The 18,944-nt window shown below is 56.7% G+C and overlaps 1 protein-coding gene across 2 annotated transcripts in view; it reads left to right on the forward strand.

The window, feature by feature from the left end:
* ESCO1 (establishment of sister chromatid cohesion N-acetyltransferase 1) overlaps positions 1–18,944 on the forward strand; it is a 42,841-nt gene that overhangs the window by 19,160 nt on the left and 4,737 nt on the right. The window contains exons 8-11 of one of the 2 annotated variants that reach the window (XR_010990733.1): positions 11,259–11,390; positions 15,318–15,435; positions 16,002–16,091; positions 18,676–18,764. Coding sequence is in view for 1 of the 2 variants with exons in the window: in XM_068165497.1 (XP_068021598.1) it covers positions 11,259–11,390; positions 16,002–16,091; positions 18,676–18,819 (366 nt within the window). In the remaining variant the exon portion in view is untranslated. Of the gene's footprint in view, positions 1–11,258; positions 11,391–15,317; positions 15,436–16,001; positions 16,092–18,675; positions 18,820–18,944 lie in introns of those variants that run through there. The other variant, XM_068165497.1, reaches the window with a different exon arrangement.

Below are 18,944 nucleotides of genomic sequence, written 5' to 3' on the forward strand. Positions count from 1 at the left end.
ACTGAAGGAGCTGGGGAGGGTTAGTGTGAAAGAGAGGAGGCTGAGGGGAGACCTCCTGGCTCTCTGCAGCTCCCTGAGAGGAGGCTGTGCAGAGGTTGGTGCTGGTCTCTTCTCACAGGCAATCAGCCCCAGAACAAGAGGGAAGGGCCTCAAGCTGCACCAGGGCAGGGTCAGGCTGGACACAGGAAACATTTTTCCCCTCAAGAGTGGTCAGGCACTGGAGCTGCTGCCCAGGGAGGTGGTGGAGTCCCAGCCCTGGAGGTGTTTCAAGGTGGTTTGGATGTGGTGCTTGGGGCTGTGGTTTAGGGCTGAGCCTTGCAGAGCAGGGTCAGTGGTTGGACTTGGTGATCCTGAGGGTCTCTTCCAACCTGAATGATTCTGTGACTCTGTGAACTGGAGCACAGCTGCCAGTCATGCTCCTGTCCTTGGGGAGGAATGTTCCACTTGCACTCTGCTATGCTGCTTTGCAGAGCTGCCTGCCTGCAGGGTGCAGTTTGGGCTCTCTTGTGGGAGATCTGAGCCTGAGAGATCTGCCACCCATACAGAGCAAACCCTTCCTGGAGCCCCAGCAGAAAGCCTTGCTGGGATGAGTGTGCCTCCCCACATGCAGCACTGCCTTTGTCCTGCTCTTCTTTTGTAGCTGAATCTTCCTGGTCATCTGGGCTGGAGTCTGACCTCTGTCCTTGAGGCTCCCAGCCCTGTCTGTGTGTCCCAACCTTTGCATTCCCTGAGCTGCCTTTCCAGAGGTGTGCTGCTGCAGCCAGGCTTTGCTTCCCACAGCAGGCTTTAGTTTCTGCCATCTCTCAGAGCTGCACCTCCCTCCCTCCTCCCGTGGGATTGCTGCCATTGACAGGTTTGGTTTAGTTTGCTGAAGTCATAGCACTGTTAACCAGCTCTGAGGCAAAACAATACAGCTTCCACTTGGGGAAGTGCTTAGCAGCTGTGCTTCCCTCTCTTGGTGCACAGCTACTGCTCTGGGCAGCCAGGCTCTGCTCAGGGATGTCCAGTGACAGGAAGAAGGGCAGTGGGTGCAGGCTGGGGCAGAGGAGGTCCCACTGGAACAGAAGGGGAAAGCATTTTCACTGTGAGGGTGCTGAGCCCTGGAGCAGGCTGCCCAGGGAGGCTGTGGAGTCTCCTGCTCTGGGGACATGCAGTACCCAGCTGGATGTGCTCCTCTGTGCCCTGCCCTGGCTGCCCCTGCCCTGGCAGGGGGCTTGGACTGGATGAGATTTCAAGGTCCCTTCCAGCCCCTCACCCTCTGTGATGAATCTTCATCTTGGAGAGGTACAACCAAGACACCAGGGGAGAGCTTTGCTTGCTGTCACAGCTTCCAGAGCAAGTCTGAGCTCTGAGCTTCAGCTGAAAGGAGCCAGTAATGCAGTGTGGCAGCAAAGCTCCTGAGGCCAGCAGTGCCAGGGGCCAGTGGTGTGCAGAGTGCCTGCAGGCTTCCTGCAGACCAAGCAGAGTAGGATCTCTTTGTCCCTGGAAGAAAGAAGTAAAGATGGAAGCCACAAATGTGCTGCTCCAAGGCCATTCCCTGAGGCTCAGAGCAGTCTCTGGGGAAGGTTGGTGAGGTCTGCCCTGGCACAGCTCAGGGCTCAGCTGGGAGCTGGACAAGGTTATGGGAAGCTCCATGCTGGGAATTCTGTGGAGCAGTGCACTAAAACTGTTCTTCAGCTTCCAAGTAGCTGAATCTGATGTGCAAATGTGAGAGCCTGAAGTCATCTGTTCCTCTAACTCCTGAGATGGAAAGCCAACCAGCTGTGCAGAGCATGTGTTTGCTGCTCCCTCAGCTGAGATGGCATCCAAGAGAAGGAGAGCAGTTCTGCTTCTCCTCAGCATCCTGCCTGCCTGCCAGCTCGGGGACACAACTGTGTCCAGAAGAGCAGGAGCTGAGACAGGCTGCAAAGGAATGGTGGCAGTGTCCCCCTGAGGTGCAGGGAGACTTTGTGCCCCTAGGCAGCTGTGCTCCTGTGCACATGAGGGCAGCCTTCTGGGAAGGAGAGCATCAGCTGTAGGAGAGGGCATGTGAAAAGCATCCACCCCAGAGCAAGTCACTGGAGTGAGAAGAACACAGCTTCTGCCTTGCTGAGCTGAGTCAATGCCTGGGTGAAGCAAACAGGGAGTGTGGATGGCTTTGGGCAGTATCAGAAAGGAAGAGTGCAGAGTCCTGCAGCTGGGGAGGAAGAGTAAACTGCAGCAGCACAGCTGGGAGGGGATCTGCTGGAGAACAGCCCTGGGGAGAGGGACCTGGGAGTGCTGGTGGCTAACAGTTCTGCATGGGACAGCAATGTGCCCTGGGGGCCAAGAAGGCCAATGGGGTCCTGGGGTGCAGCAGAGGAGTGTGGCCAGCAGAGCCAGGGAGGTTCTCCTCCCCCTCAGCTCTGTCCTGGTCAGACCTCACCTGGAGTATTGCATCCAGCTCTGGGCTCCCCAGCTCAGGAGGGACAGGGATCTGCTGCAGAGAGTCCAAGGGAGGCTCCAAGGATGCTGAGGGGACTGCAGCACTGCCTGGGGAGGAGAGGCTGAGAGCCCTGGGGCTGTTTGGTCTGGAGAGGAGAAGACTGAGAGGGATCTGATCAATGTCTATCAATAGCTGAGGGCTGGGGGTCAGGAGGGAGGGGACAGGGACAGGCTCTGCTCAGCTGCACCCTGGGATAGGGCAAGGGGCAGTGGATATAAACTCCAGCATAGGAGGCTCCACCTCACCATGAGGAGGAACTTCTGCACTGTGAGGGTCCCAGAGCCCTGGAGCAGGCTGCCCAGAGAGGTTGTGGAGTCTCCTGCTCTGGAGACTTCCAATCCCCACCTGGATGTGTTCCTGGGTGACCTGAGCTGGATCCTATGCTCCTGCTCTGGCAGGGGGTTGGACTCAGTGATCTCCAGAGGTCCCACACAACCTCTGCTCCTGGGGTGCATGGGTCAGTATTGCTTGAGGGAAGAAGCTTTTGGTGGTGGGGTTTGGCTTGGTGCTGTGTGTGGCAGTGGTGTGCAGTGTGGCTGCTGTCACACCTCAGCTGGTCCTTGCACCTATTTCAGTTACATTTGAGCAGAGTTTGCTGCTTGAAGCAGGTGATATTGGGCAGCAGTTGTTGCCCTGAAGCTGAGGACTTGCTCCTCAGGGGGACTGCTAAATGTGAAAGGATTCCTTTGGCCCTGAAGAAAGCTGCATGGAGCTGCTGTGGGGCTGCTGTTCCCTTTGAGCTGGTGCAGTCCAGCTGGCAGCCTCCCTGAAGTGCTTTGGGACAAGATTTCTTCTATGATTCTATTTGTTGGCCTTTGAAATGTCCTGCCCAGGGGTTTGGGGGAGTCACAGTCCCCAGAGGGGATTGGATGTGGCACTTGGTGCCATGGTTTAGTTAGTCAGGAGGTGCTGGGTGATAGGTTGGCCTTGATGATCTCTGAGGTCTTTTCCACCCTTCTTGATTCTGTGATTCTATGATTCTAAGGTTTTGTTCTTCACCTTAGCTCCACACTGCCTCTTGTATTCCCTGCTAGCCAGGAAGGGGAAGGCAGTGGTTACTGCATCAGTGACTGGGGAGGGAGCTTGGGAGCAGTTAAGTTATCCTCTCCTCCCAGACAATGCCTTTGGGCTGGAATCCCAGAGCTGTCAGGGCTGGAAGGGACCTCAAGGCTCAGCCAGTTCCAACCCCCTGCCATGGGCAGGGACTCCTCACACCAGGTTGCTCACAGCCACATCCAGCCTGGCCTTAAAACCTTCAGGGATGAGGCTTCTGCTCTTAGGAGGCAGCAGTGGCCTTCCTTGCTTCATGTCACTCCTTCCCTGCAGCACCCCAGCTCCCTCTAGCAGATTCAGGTTGTGTTTGGGGTCCTATGTCCTGAAGGTTCTGTAGCTGGGGACCTGAGGCAAGAATTGAGGCCCCCAGGCCACTGACCTGGCCTGTGGGTTAACTCTGGCAGGTGCCTGAGCACTGTGCAGCTGCTTGCTTGCTCCTCCCAAGAAGGATGCAGTAGAGATCTCCTGAACCAAGCTTCATAGGTGAGGTAAAAACACTGTGTGCATGAGAGAAGGGATTCACTGACTGCTTCCTTCAGCTGGCAGCTGCTTGGCCATCTCCAGCAAAGCAGGACCTGTGTACAGCAGGGCAGAGCAGTGCTGTAACCCCAGATGTCCTCCTCTGTTGTTCACCATGACATCACACGGTGTGGGACACCCCCTCCTCACCTGGGGCCAGCTGTCCCAGCCCAGTCTCCTCCCAGCACAGCTGCTGGTGAGAAACAGCAGAGGCCCTGACACTGTGCAGCAGCAGCTGGAGCTCCTGGGTGTCACAGGGTGCTAGGGGTGGGAAGGGACCTCTGGAGATTGAGTCCAACCCCCTGCCAGAGCAGCACCATGGAATCCAGCTCAGGTCACACAGGAACACATCCAGGTGGGGATTGGAAGCCTCCAGAGAAGGAGACTCCACAACCTCTCTGGGCAGCCTGCTCCAGGCCTCTGGGACCCTCACAGGCAAGAAGTTCTTCCTTAGGGTGAGGTGGAGCCTCCTGTGCTGGAGTTTCCATCCACTGCCCCTTGCCCTATCCCAGGGTGCAGCTGAGCAGAGCCTGTCCCTGTCCCCTCCCTCCTGACCCCCAGCCCTCAGCTATTGATAGACATTGATCAGATCCCTCTCAGCCTTCTCCTCTCCAGACTAACCACCCCCAGGGCTCTCAGCCTCTCCTCCCCAGGCAGTGCTGCAGTCCCTTCAGCATCCTTGCAGCCCTCCCTTGGACTCTCCCCAGCAGATCCCTGTCCCTCCTGAGCTGGGGAGCCCAGAGCTGGGTGCAATACTCCAGGTGAGGTCTCCCCAGGGCAGAGCAGAGGGGGAGGAGAACCTTCCTCCATCTGCTGCACCTCCTTTGGTCACAAACCCAAATCACTGCACCACAGCAGCTGCTGTGGAGGGAATCAACCTTCCCCCAGGCAAAAGGCAGTAGGCACTGGAACTCTGGCTGTCATATTCCTGAGTAAGGTTGGAGCAGCTGAACCTTGGGGTCCCTTCCCCCCTGGCATTCTGTCAGTGATGTTTGTGTCTGGGTTGAGAATGGATTTATTGCCTGCTGTAAGCCCTCTGCAGAGCTGGGGGTTAAGTCTGTCTGTTCCATACTGCTTGAGCCAATGAGGATCTCATCCCCTGGTGGATGCTGACTCTCCAGTTCCATTGCTCATGCAGGTGACATAAAGCCAGACCCAGCACAGCTCTGAAAGCTTCAGGTTGCTTTCTGCCCTTAGGCTGAAGCAGCTGGCTCAGGAGGCTGGGTGCTGGTGGTGAGGTGGTTGGAGCTGGCTGGGGGTTGTTGAACTCCACACTCTTCATCTGGAAGTGAAACTTGCCTGAGAGTTGGGTGATGTCTTCTGGTCCCCCTGGCCAGCCAGGGCATGTGCCCATCAGCTTCCCCCTGGAGTGCAGCTTTTGCTGGGGACAGCATCCTCTGACCTTGTCATTTGCTGTGGAGAGCCCCAAAGATCTTTGCGTAGCTGCTTCCTGCTCTTGTAGTTCTTTCCATGCCCTCCTGTTTCTATGGCTGGGTTCTGTTCTTGCTCTGTGAAAGGACCTGGAGGAAACCCCAAACTTCCTCTCAGTCACCCTGGGGAGTGAAGGAGGAGGTGACCTAAGCTGTGCCTGAAGAGAGAGGCCTGGACCACAGAAGCAGGGCCCCTTTGCATCTCCTCCAGAGGCACCAAATGCCTTTTTTGCTTGCAGGGCTCCTTCTTCCACACATGGAGGAACAGCAGACATGCACCTTCTCAGAGAAGAGATTGGTAAGACTTTTCTTTCTGTCTAACAGAGCAAAGAAACCCTTCTGGTGGTGAAGGCCAGGTGGCTGTGATGGTCAGCTGCAGCTGGCCTTGGAGCAGGGACTCCTCTGGCCTGTGCCCATGCCATGGGGATTGCCTGAGGGGTCTGGAAGTGCCATCCACAGGGGCAGCACTTGCTTAGGAGATCAAAGGATCCTTGCTCTCCATGGCTGCTGCTCAGCAGATGGAGGAGGAACACATGTTTCTGCCTGCAGACCCACATGTTCTTAAGGGTGGCTCTGGAAAACCTTTCTCCAGGTTCTGAGGACCAAACCCTCTCACATCTTTTAGCTAACTGTTTGCTCTCCAGGGCTCAGTAGCTGCTGTCTGCTTACCAGCATTGCCCCCACCCCAGATTCCTGTTGTACCTTTGATTTGCTGTCACATGTGGGGCCTGAGGCGTTCTGGAGTGGCTTTGTTCTTCCTCCCTCCCCACAGGAGGGACTGGCAGCCTCTGCTGCAGTGGTAGTGCCTGGGGGCATGCAGGGCCTGTTACTGTGGCAGTAACAGAGCCACGGAGACATCCAGGCTGGAAAAGACCCTCTGGATTGTGAAGTCCAACTGACCCTGGGTGGCAGATCTCTCAGGCTCAGATCTCCCACAAGAGAGCCCAAACTGCACCCTGCAGGCAGGCAGCTCTGCAAAGCAGCATAGCAGAGTGCAAGTGGAACATTCCTCCCCAAGGACAGGAGCATGACTGGCAGCTGTGCTCCAGTTCAGAGTCACAGAATCATTCAGGTTGGAAGAGACCCTCAGGATCACCAAGTCCAACCCCTGACCCTGCTCTGCAAGGCTCAGCCCTAAACCAGAGCCCCAAGCACCACATCCAAACCACCTTGAAACACCTCCAGGGCTGTGACTCCACCACCTCCCTGGGCAGCAGCTCCAGTGCCTGACCACTCTTGAGGGGAAAAATGTTTCCTGTGGCCAGCCTGACCCTGCCCTGGTGCAGCTTGAGGCCCTTCCCTCTTCTTCTGGGGCTAATTGCCTGTGAGAAGAGACCAGCACCAACCTCTGCACAGCCTCCTCTCAGGGAGCTGCAGAGAGCCAGGAGGTCTCCCCTCAGCCTCCTCTCTTTCACACTAACCCTCCCCAGCTCCTTCAGTTGCTCTCCAGCACATTTCTTCCCCAGGCCCTTCCCAGCTTCCTTGCCCTGCTCTGCCCTGGCTCCAGCACCTCCACATCTCTCTTGGACTGAGGTGCCCAAAGCCACCCCCAGGTTAAAGTCAGTGAGGTTCTGTGGGTGTTCTGCCCAAGTACAAAAGCCTTCCTCATGCCTCCTGCCTTGCTTTCCCTGCCCTGTTTGTGCTGAGGGGCACCAGGTGCACAGGGCTGGGTTGTTAGTGTTGGTTCCCTCTCTCTGGGGCATTATGTGGTGTGGCTTTCAGGCAGCACTCCAGCTGCACACAAGGGCTGTGGTCTTTGGGATGCCCTGAAGTGCTTGCTGAAAAGCATAGCTGGTGTTTGGTAGGGCTGCAGACTTCCCAAGGTGGTTTGAGACCCTGCAGAGTGCTACCTCTGACCCTTCACACCACAGGCTTTGTACATTGCCCTCTGTGTGCAGCCCCCTGGCACAGCAGTGCCTGTAGAGTCCCCAGTGAAAGCCTTGAGCAGCAAATGGTCCCAGCAAGGGCTGAGAGAGCCAGCCTGTGACATGCAGCATGGCAGGGCTGCCCCAGGCAGCTGAGCTGTGCCTGGAGGCTGCTGCAGGGCACATTGGAGGGGGGTTAGGAGCCTGAGCCCTGGGAGGATATCCCTGCTCCAGAATTGTTGATGGCTTCACACACAGCGACAGGGCAAGGGGTGCTGCCTTCCAAGTGGAGGCAGCTGGGTTTAGATTGGCCACTGGGAAGCAGCTCTTGCCCAGGAGGGTGCTGAGGCACTGGGACAGGTTGCCCAGAGAGGCTGTGGAGGCTCCAAGCCTGCAAGTGTTGAAGGCCAGGCTGGCTGAACAAGCTGGGCTGGTGGGAGGTGTCCCTGCCCATAGCAGGGGGGTGGAACTGGAGGTCCCTCCCTTCCTCCCCTCCCAAACCATTCCCTGATTTTATGCCAGCTAGGCTGCTTCTTGGCTTGAGAGATTTGGTTGTGAAGTAGCAGTAGGTGCTTCAGCTGACATAGCTCTTGGTCATTTGAACAGGAGGTGTCCCAGGAGGCTCCCTGCAGTCCTGGTGCATGTGAAGGGTGCTGAGAGTTGCTTTATGGAGCTCTGTCCCAAGCTTCAAAGCAGACTTCCTCTTCACTCCTCACTTCCATACCCTCTTACCTGGGGCAGGATGTTCTCCATCTTCAAGACACAAAGGAGCCAGTGTGACTCTCTTGGTTCCTCTTCAGCCACCCCCTGCACATCATCCTTCCTGCTGAGCTGCCTTTCCTCCTCCTTTCACCTGTGACCCCTTGAAGTGCAGGAGGTGTAGGTGGCCACATGGCTACTTGCTTTTGAACTGCTTTGCTGTACTAAAGGAAATCTACAGGTCAAAACCAAACCAACCCGGAAGCCCCAGCACAGGGGAGGCTTGAGTTTTCACACCTTGAGAAACCTCCTCTTGCCCTGGCTCTGTAAGTCCAGCCCCAGGCTTCTCCTTGCTGTCTTCCTTCAGAAAATGAGCATCCTCCTAGTCACCAGTGGTGTGCCCCAGGGATCAGTGCTGGGCCCTGTGCTCTTTAACATCTTCATTGATGATCTGGATGAGGGCATTGAGTCCATCAGCAGTAAATTTGCAGATGACAGCAAGCTGGGGGCAGGAGTTGATCTGCTGGATAGTGGAGAGGCTCTGCAGAGGGACCTGGACAGGCTGGACAGATGGGCAGAGGCCAAGGGCAGGAGATTGAACACATCCAAGTGCCAGGTTCTGCACATTGGCCACAGCAACCCCAGGCAGAGCTACAGGCTGGGGTCAGAGTGGCTGAGAGCAGCCAGGCAGAGAGGGACCTGGGGGTGCTGGTTGATGGTAGGCTGAACATGAGCCTGCAGTGTGCCCAGGCAGCCAGGAGGGCCAAGGGCATCCTGGCCTGCAGCAGGAAGAGTGTGGCCAGCAGGAGCAGGGAGGTCATTCTGCCCCTGTACACTGCACTGGTTAGGCCACACCTTGAGTCCTGTGTCCAGTTCTGGGCTCCTCAGGTTAGGAAGGAGGTTGAGCTGCTGGAAGGTGTCCAGAGAAGGGCAAGAAAGCTGGGGAGGGGTCTGGGGCACAGCCCTGTGAGGAGAGGCTGAGGGAGCTGGGGTTGCTCAGCCTGGAGAAGAGGAGGCTCAGGGGTGACCTCATTGCTGTCTGCAACTACCTGAAGGGAGGTTGTAGCCAGGCAGAGGTTGGTCTCTTCTCCCAGGCAGCCAGCACCAGAACAAGAGGACACAGTCTCAGGCTGTGCCAGGGGAGGTTCAGGCTGGAGGTCAGGAGGAAGTTCTACACAGAGAGAGTGATTGCCCATTGGAATGGGCTGCCTGGGGAGGTGGTGGAGTCACCATCACTGGAGGTGTTCAGGAGGAGACTTGATGGGGTGCTTGGTGCCATGGGTTAGCTGTTTAGGTGGTGTTGGATTGGTTGATGGGTTGGACACGATGATCTTGAAGGTCTCTTCCAACCTGCTCTGTTCTGTTCTGTTCTCCTGTTGCTGCTTGTGTCTGCAGCAGGGGCTGTAGCTGGGTGCACCATTGAGGGAAGGGCTCCTCAGGTTCATCAGCTTGCTCTGGGCTGAGTTCCCTCTGTGCTCCTCAAGAGAAGTTCCTCTCTGGGCAGTTGTACCTTTGGGCTCCTCTTGGAAGGAAACCTGTAGCTGCAGTTTGATTTCCCTGGTGACTGCTTGACACAGGCTGTCCTGGGCAGGGGCCTGGGCTGCTCTCTAGCTCCCAGAGGGACCTAAACATTTCTTGCTCCTTCCATCCTCAAAGATCTGACCTGTAAACACTGGGGCTGTGCTGCCAGCTGCTCCCTCTCTGAAGCAGGCTTCCTGGCTGTGAATGTTGCCAGCCCTCAGGAAGCAAAATGAAGCTCAGGTCATTAACCTTCTTGCAGTTTGTGCTCTTTGGAGTTGTGCAGCCAGATCAGTTTTCCTTTAGGCACTGCCCCCAAGTCTGTCTTTGCTCAAACAGAACCTTAGAACACAGAATGAGGCTTGGGGGCTCTGCTGCTTGTGAGGTATGTGGAAATAGGTGAAAAGGGACACTTGCATCAACTCAGCCCCCAGAGGCAGTTACAGAGCACAGAGTGTGTTTGAGCACCAAGCCACAAGCATGCCTTTGGGGCCAGAGGCTTCACTCCAGCTGCTGTTCTCTTGCCCTTTGCCAAAGGCACCCCCTGCCCCTGACACCTCCCTCTTCCCCAGGCACTGACACCTTTGAGCAGGCTTCCAAGTGACTCTGTCTGAAGGAGTAAACAAAAGCAGTGGGTGCTGGGGGGTGCCCTGGAGTGGGCAGTGGCTGATGTAAAGGGACATGAATGAACTGCTGGCATCTTCCACTTGTGCTGCAGCTGCTGTCCAGGCTCTGCAGAAGGAAAGTTCTGCACCCTGTGCAGTTAGGAGAGCATGGAGACACCACAGCTGGCTGGCTTCAGTTATGACTTCAGACCTGGGAGTGTATTAGATGGGGCTTTACATCACTGAAGAGAGGGCTGGAGGTCACTGATGCTGTTTGAGTGCCCTGAAGTGGTTTGTGAAACCCTGCAAGGCAGTGCTCAGCTCTTGCACGTGTGCTGCTGAGCCTGCTGATGCTTTCTGGCATGTGAAGTCACAGATCACAGCATCACAGGGTTGGGTGGGACCTCTGGAGATCTTCCAGTCCAAGCCCCTGCCAGAGCAGGAGCATAGAATCCAGCACAGGGCACACAGAACACATCCAGACAGGGCTGGGAAGGCTCCAGAGCAGGAGACTCCACAACCTCTCTGAGCAGCTCCAGGGCTCTGTGACTCTCACAGTGAAGAAGTTGTTCTTCATCCTGAGGTGGAACTTCCTGTGCTGGAGTTCCCATCCACTGCCCCTTGTCCCCTTCCAAATAGTCAGGAGCTCAGCTCAGCTTTGGCTCAGCTCAGCTTTGGCTCAGCTCAGAGCATCTCCCAGGCAGGAGCAGACCTGTAGGGAAAGCCAAACAGTGGGGGGCTGGATGTGGGAGCTTGCTGTGTGGGAAGTGCTTCTGTTTGCTGCAGGTGGGGTAAGGAAGGAAGAACTCTCTGTTCTTTGCCTTTCATGAGATGAGAGAAGCCATTGGATCAAACCTCAGGGGGCTGGAGCTGACTGCACCTGGGTGGAGCTTGCTGTGTGCTTGGTGCCTGTGCCCCTGGAGGCTGTGTGTGTGTGTGTGACAGGCAGGGGTCCATCCCCCGCTCTTCTCTCTCCTCTTTCACTCCGTTGTACCTCTGTGGTGAGCTGCAGAAGAGAGCTGCTGGAGGGCACACCTGAGCAGCTGGAAGCTCAGCTGAGCCTGCATGCTGTGACTGACAGACTCCTCCTTGTGTTTGTGAGCAGGACGCAGGACAGAAGAGGTTTGGTGCCGTCTCCTGCAACGTCTGTGGGATGCTTTACACGGCCTCAAACCCAGAGGATGAAACCCAGCACCTGCTCTTTCATAACCAGTTCATAAGTGCTGTCAGATATGTGGTAAGGAAGCCTTCTCTTTCTAAAGACATCAGCATTCTCTCCTCTTTGCAGGTCACCCACAGTGCAGGCCAGGAATGATCCCCTTTGGGAGCTGTCTGTAAGAGAGGCTCTGTGTGCTGCAGCCAGTGGGGGGCTCATTGCCTTTGTATTCCTGCTGTCACCATTCCCCAGCCTTGCAGGGGGGAAGAGTAGTGACAGGAGAGCCAAGGAATGTCCCTGCTCTGCCAGTGCTGCATGCAGGGTGCAGTGCCAGGCTTTGCAGTGTTGGATTGCTACTCAGATGAAGGCCTGGCTCTGGAGCTGAGTCTGAATGTCTCTCCTGTCAGCCAGGAGAGGCTGCCTGGAACCCAGCTGTTACACCTCCAGAGTGTTTGGAAAGGACTGGATTTATAGTCCAGAGTTTCCCATAACTTCCTTGCAGGGTGCCAGCTCTGAGTGTGCCTGTGGGATCAGAGCTGGAAAGCTTTGTCCAGGACAAAGGCTGTTGTCAAACCAGCTCTTCCCCACTAGCTGTTGGTGCAAGACTCAGAGGCAATGGCTGTTCAGGTGCCTGAACTCCAGAGCAGACTCCCCAGAGTCTGTCTCACACATGTTGCCTTCAGTACTCTACAACTGACTGGGCAAGACCTCCAGGATCCCTGAGCTGAGGCCACCAACTCCTTTCCTGTCAGTGGGGCTCTTGAAGCTCAAGCTCAATTTCACCCCCCTGTGAATACACAGCTTCGTGGCTGAGAGTTTGAAGCTGGCTGGGAAATGGTTCTGGTGCTTGTCCTCAATAATCCAAACCTCTCTCAGGGTCTCTCCTGACACACTTCAGCCTCCTTGCAGGGTGAGGCTGGGCAGAAGGTGTGGTGGGGCAGAGGGGGTTACAGTGGCAGCACACAGTGCACTTCCTCTCTTTATTCCTCTCCCTACACACTGGCAAGGGTGGAAGTGCCCATGCCATACTGAGCCTGACTGCTGGGGAAGATTTCCAACATGCAGCTGTTAGTGAGGACCAACACAGTGCTCAGCACTTCCTCCTCAGTGCTTCTGAGGAGCAGAGCAGTGCAAGAAGCAAGCACAACCTGAGTTTGTGTCTGTATCCAAGCAGCAGGGGGTACAGGTGTGTGGAAAGGCAGCAGGTTTGCTGTCCCATCCCCTGCTCCTACAGAAGCCCTTCCCAAGCATGAAGCAGCACAGGGGAAGCAGTCTGTTGTCTTCTGACTTGTGCATTCCCAGCCCAATCTGCCTCCCAGGTTAGTTAAGCTCTGAGCAGAACATAGTTCCTGTGGAAGGGAGTGCTGGGGGTCTGAGCTGCCCTGCTGCTGGAGCCCTCTGTCCATCTCTTACTGCAGCCCTGGCAGCACCCCTTGAGGGCAGCACCCAGCAGAGTGCTGTTTGTGATGTGGGAGCAGCTGCCTGGCTGGGGCCCTTTTTGGATGACTTCTTTCTGCTGTCACTCTGTTGCCATCACACTTAACAAGCAGCAGCCTCCAGCCTCCCTTAAATTGGAGGTGGATGGAGGTGAGTGAAGTGTGCACTGCAGAGCTGCCCTCTGCTCTCCAGCAGGTGCCTCACAGCACCTGTAGGATAAGTGGCTGTGCCATGGAGGAGAGGAGGGTGCTGCAGCAGCTCTTCCTCACCAGTGGGCTCTGCACAGCACCATTCTGCCCAGCTGTGCTGAGGGGGCTGTGTGTGCCAGGCCTCTGTGGTGAGCACACACTGCAGTGCCAGGGAGCAGTGGTGCAAAGGCAGCATGTGTCCTGGGGGGAAGGAAAGCTCTCCTTTTGACACCCTTGAGCATCACAGACAGCACACTGTCAGTGCTTGGGCAGCTGACTCTACAGTGAAGAGCTCTTAAGGCCCTGAAGTAGTGGCAATTAAAATTCTCTTCCCAGCTTGGGGAAGAGAAGGCTGCAGGGAGACCTCAGAGCTGCATTGCAGTATCTGCAGGGGACCTACAGGCAGGCTGGGAGGGACTGCTCAGAAGGGCTGTGGGGATAGGATGAGAGCCAGTGGTTTGAAACTGGGCTGAGTTAGGTTGGACAGCAGGAGGAAGCTCTGCACAGTGAGAGGTGAGACAGTGCAACAGGCTGCCCAGGGGGGTGGTTGAACCTCCATCCCTGGAGACATTCAAGATCAGCCTTGCTGTGGCCCTGGGCAGCCTGCTCTAGTTGGAGGTGTCCCTGCTGAGTGCAAGGGGGGTGGAGAAGATGCCCTTGGAGGGTCCCTTCCAACCCAGTGCAGGCTGTGACCTGGTGAAGGCACAGCAGTTTCTCTGCTCTTGCAGACAGTGCTTCTGATTCTTGCTCCAGCAAGGTGGCTTTGCCATCTGCCTGGGGGAAGGAGCCCTACTTGAGTTCTCAGGGCTTGAAGCACCTTGCAGACTGTTGTGTTTTGACTGAATAGTCTGAAAGCAGTGAGGCTGGGTTAACAAAAAAGATGAACAGTTAAGGGGAATAATCTTCAGCTCCCATGCAGGACCCTGGTCCTGAAGCACAGCTTGGGCAGGTATCTGCTGGGGCCAAGGGCAGCTGCAGCTGCAGCACACTTTCCTTCATCTTAGAGCATGACAGAGCTGTGAGCAGCCTTGCAGTGTCTGGTGAAAGGAGGCCAAGGCTGACCAAGAAGGATGCTGAAGGTGCAGATCCCTATGGGAAAGGTTAGTTTTCACTGCTGAAGTCCTCAGAGCTGCACCAGTGCCCAAGGAACTTGGCTTTGAAATGCCTCCATGGAGCAGCTGGGCTGAGCCTGAGCTTTGCAGAAGCTTTTTGGCAAGCTTCACCTGAAAGACTCATTTCTGAGTGAAGTCCAAAATGCTTCAGTTTAGAAGCTGCTCCTCCTGTGGATGTGGAGGCCCCAGGATCTGAATGGCTGTAGCAAATGGAGAGGTGGACAAGAGCGAAGGTGCTGAGCTCTCAGTGCTAGGGAGTCAGTCACTACAGGGGTGCAGAGCTCCCTGCAGCCTTCTTGCTTGAAGGCACAGTCAGCAGTGTGATGTGCAGAAGTGTGTTCCCCCCCTGGGCTTCACTTGGCTGGCAGGACCTGGCTGTGGCAAGCAAGCTGCCTGAGCTGCAGCTTTGGGGTGGGGAACGTTGTGCAGGAGGCCTGCAGGCTAGAACTGAGAGGTCAGTGTCTGGCATCAGCCCTGCAAGGTGCTGCACTGGTAGGGTTGGAAACAGACTGCACTGATTCTCTGAGGCATGGTCACAGCCTGGTTAAAACAGGTGCAGAAAGCTTGGGCAGGGCAAACAGGCAGGAAGAGGACAGCTGAGAGAGGATGGTTGGAGGCTGGGCAGCAGTAATCCCTGCCTGCCTCTCCTCAGCCATTTGCTAGCAGCCTCCAGGAGCCTGGCCCAGTCCCACAAGCTGCACTGTGCTGCTTGCCTCAGTGCTGTGACACTGCTGCTTGCTGTGCTCTGGGTGGGGACCAGCATGTGCCCAGGCTCCAGCAGGATCTGCATCTGTGTTGGTGTTGAGTGCAGCTGCTGCTGGGGAGCAGCAGGCAGGGCTGAGGTGGTGGCTGTGCTGCAGCCGCTGCTGGGCCGGGTGCTGAACTCAGGTCTAGGGAGCTCCAGGGCTAGCAGCAAGTTCTCCTCCTGTCTTGTGTGGAGTGAGGGCCTCAAATCAGCACTGCAGTGAGCTGCAGCTTGAGTCTTGTAACAGCTGGTGGTTTGCATGGCAGTGGCTGAGGGCCAGGTTTGGTGGTGGAAGACCATGAAGGTGCAGGCTCCGAGGAGAGCTGCTCCAGCATCATTGCTTCTTCACAGGCTTTCTGCTGGGAAGTGGCTTGGGCTGAAGCCTGGAGGTCAGCCTTCCCAGTGCCTGGAGCTGCCTCTGCACTCAGTGTTTTTGGGCCCCACCACAGCAGCTTGAGTTCTGATGTCTGCCAGTCCCATCTTGCTAGATTTAAGTGGCTTTTTTGTTCTGTCTTTTCCCATGCAGGTACTGCTCATAATTCACCACCAGTGTGGATCTGAAGAAGAGTTAATTACCTCTCTTTTTTTGAGTCTGTTAATACTTCAGATACACACAACCTCCTTCCCCATTAGATTCTTAGAAGGTAGTTATCAATTTCTTTCTAGTATCCTTCTTGTGGCTTTGACATTGCTGAGCAGCAGCCCAAACATTGACCTCTCAGCTCTTGCCTCCCTGCTGGGCAGCTGCATGCCTCCTCAGGGCCTCCCAGAGGTCTCTCACACGCCAGACTCCACAGCTGAGTGTTTGTGGAGGTGACTCTGTGCCAGGGAGAGCCTTCCTGGGAAGCTGAGGGCACTTCCCCACCCCCTGCCCCGTGGCCCAGGGCTGTGGCGCAGGGCTGGAGAGCAGCGATGGGAGCCGAGGTCACCACCTGCCTGCAGGCTGAGTTGGCACCCAGCCTCTGGGCAAGGAATCCATCCAGCTGGGCCACTTGAGAGAGACTTGGAGAGACTGTCTGTAGCTGCAGTGAGGCTGTTGTGTGAGTTCTGCTGGACAGGAGGTCACCCTGTGTGTGCTGTGCTGGTGCTCAGGGGCTAGCTGCAGTTCCCTCCCCTGGCAGGCTGTGAGGCCTCTGCAGAGGTTCAGTCTCTAGCCAGAGGATGTGCACCGCCGCCCTGCGTGCTCTGCATCCATCTCTGCTTTCCCTAGGGCTGGAAGAAGGAGAGGATCTTGGCTGAGTACCCTGATGGAAAGATAATCATGGTCCTGCCGGATGACCCCAAGTACGCGCTGAAGAAGGTGCGGGGCGGGGCCGGGGCGGGGCCGGGGCCGGGGCGGGGCCGGGGCTCTGCCCGGGCGATGCTTGCTTGTGAGTGCTGAGAGTGACCTCGGGGAGGTTTGTGTAAGCCAGGTGGAATCATAGAGGTGTTTGGGTTGGGAAAGCTCTCCCAGAGCATCCAACCCCACCCCCACCCCGGCCCCAGCTGCCACAGCCATGTGCCTGCAGCACCGCCGGGCTGGGGACCCCAGCACCCCCTGGGCAGCCTCTGCCAGGCCCTCACCCCTCTGGCAGCAAAGACATTTTGCCTCATCTCCAACCTGAACCTCCCCTGGCACAGCTCCAGGCCTTTTCCTCTCCTTCTGTCACCTGAAAATAGAGAGCAGAGCCCAACCCCCACCTCCCTGCAGCCTCCTCTCAGGGAGCTGCAGAGAGCAATGAGGTCTCCCTCAGCCTCCTCTGCTCCACACTCAACACCCCCAGCTCCCTCAGCTGCTCCTCCCCAGCCCTCTTCTCCAGACCCTTCCCCAGCTTGGTTGCCCTTCTCTGGAGCTGCTCCAGCCTCTCAATGTCCTTCTGGGAGTGAGAGGCCCAAAACTGAACCCAGTGCTCAAGCTGTGGCCTCACAATTTACTGTGTCCAGTTCTGGGCTCCTCAGTTTCAGAAGGACATTGAGAGACTTGAAGGTGTCCAGAGAAGGGCAACAAGGCTGGGGAGGGGTCTGGAGCACAGCCCTGTGAGGAGAGGCTGAGGGAGCTGGGGTTGCTTAGCCTGGAGAAGAGGAGGCTCAGGGGAGACCTTATTGCTGTCTACAGCTCCCTGAAGGGAGGTTGTAGCCAGGTGAGGGTTGGTCTCTTCTCCCAGGCAAGCAGCACCAGAACAAGAGGACACAGTCTCAAGCTGTGCCAGGGGAGGTTTAGGCTGGAGGTGAGGAGAAAGTTCTTCCCAGAGAGAGTTGTTAGCCATTGGGATGTGCTGCCCAGGGAGGTGGTGGAGTCCCCATCCCTGGAGGTGTTCAAGAGGGGATTGGATGTGGCACTTGGTGCCATGGTTTAGTCATGAGGTCTGTGGTGCCAGGTTGGACTGGATGATCTCTGAGGTCTCTTCCAACCTTGGTGATTCTGTGATACTGTGATTGCTGAGTGCAGGGCCAGGATCTCTGCCCTGCTGCTGCAGGCCACACTGCTAACCTGTGAGCAGCTGAGCCTGCTGCAGCTGCAGAGACCATCCTCCTCCTCCTCCTCTTCCTTCTCCCTGCACCAGCTCTGCTGGGCCTGATCAAACTCTTACACCTTCAGTTCACTGAGGGGATCTGCTGGGGTTTAGTCTGTACTCCTCCATAGTGCTCTGTACTCTTCTGGATGGCTGCCATTGGCACCATGCCTCATGTCTCTCCTGGCACAGTGCACTGGTGGAGGCTCAGCAGGGCAGGTCTGTGCCTTGCTGTGCTCATAAGCCCTGCTGTGCATGGCAGGTGTTACAGACCCATGGAATGGGTTGGGCTGAAGGGACTTCAAACTCATCCAGTGCCAACCCCCTGCCATGGGCAGGGACACCTCCCACCAGCCCAGGCTGCTCAGGGCCTCATCCAGCCTGGCCTGGAACACCTCCAGGCAGGAGGCAGCCACAGCCTCCCTGGGCAGCCTGTGCCAGAGTCTCACCACCCTCACTGCAAAGGATTCCTTCCTCCTCTCCAGTCTCAATGCCTTCCTCAAGCTTCAGTGCATCCTCCCTTGTTCTGTCACTCCCAGCCCTTGTCCAAAGTCCCTCCCCAGCTCTCCTGGAGCCTCTTCAGGTACTGGAAGGCTGCTCTAGAGTCTTCCAGGAGCCTTCTCCAGGCTGAACAGCCCCAACTCTCCCAGCCTGGCCCCACAGGGGAGGTTCTGCAGCCCTCTGATCAACTTTGTGGCCTCCTCTGGAGCCTCTCCAGCAGCTCCAGGTCCTTCTTGTGCTGAGGCCCCAGAGCTGGAGGCAGTGCTGCAGGTGGGGGCTGAGCAGAGCAGAGCAGAGGGGCAGAATCCCCTCCCTGTGCTGCTGCTCTCCCTGCTCTGGCTGCAGCTCAGCTCTCAGCTGGCTCTGGGCTGCCAGGGACCAGTGCTGGCTCCTGGGGAGTTTGTCACCAACTGGCACCCCCAAGGCCTTCTCCTGCAGCCTGCTCTCAGCCACTGCTTGCCCAGCCTGGGTTTGTGCTTGGGATTGCCCTGAGCCAGCTGCAGGACCTTGCTCTTCACTTACTGCTAGAACACCATAGTCCACACTTCCCCTGCCCTCTCTCTGCTAGCCTTTGGCTGATTGAGTTTGGACTTGATGAAAACTCCAAGCCTGGCAGTGCTCAGAGCCAGGCTGGATGAGGCCTTGAGCAAGCTGGGCTGGTGGAGGTGCCCCTGCCCATGGCAGGGGGGTGGAACTGGATGAGCTCTAAGGCCAGGCCTCACTGAGGGCCTGTTTGTGGGGGCTGATGTGTTGCAGGCTGCTGAGGGATGTCCTTGACTCCTGGGAGAGCTTTCAGTGTTGTGGGGCCCTTGGTGTGTGGTGCAAATCCAGAGCTCTGCCCAAGTGTGCTTTTCCCTGCTTCCTCAGCAGCATTCCAACTTCTCTTGGCAGGTGGAAGAAATCAGAGAGATGGTAGACAACGACCTGGGGTTTCAGCAGGCTCCACTCATGTGTTACTCCAGAACCAAAACTCTGCTCTTCATTTCTAATGACAAAAAGGTTATTGGCTGCTTGATTGCAGAGCACATCCAGTGGGTGAGTGCCAGGGCAGGGCTGAGGGCTGGGTGCTTGTGTTCTCCAGCCAGCCTGAGGCTACAGAAGTAGCCGGGAGCTGTCCAGCCTCTCGGCAGCTCTTTTGCAGCCCCTGCAAGCTGAGGGCT

This window comes from Melanerpes formicivorus, unplaced genomic scaffold (genome assembly GCF_026170545.1).
Source record: "Melanerpes formicivorus ecotype bairdi unplaced genomic scaffold, bMelFor1.0.p_v2 SCAF_89, whole genome shotgun sequence".
NCBI lineage: Eukaryota > Metazoa > Chordata > Aves > Piciformes > Picidae > Melanerpes > Melanerpes formicivorus.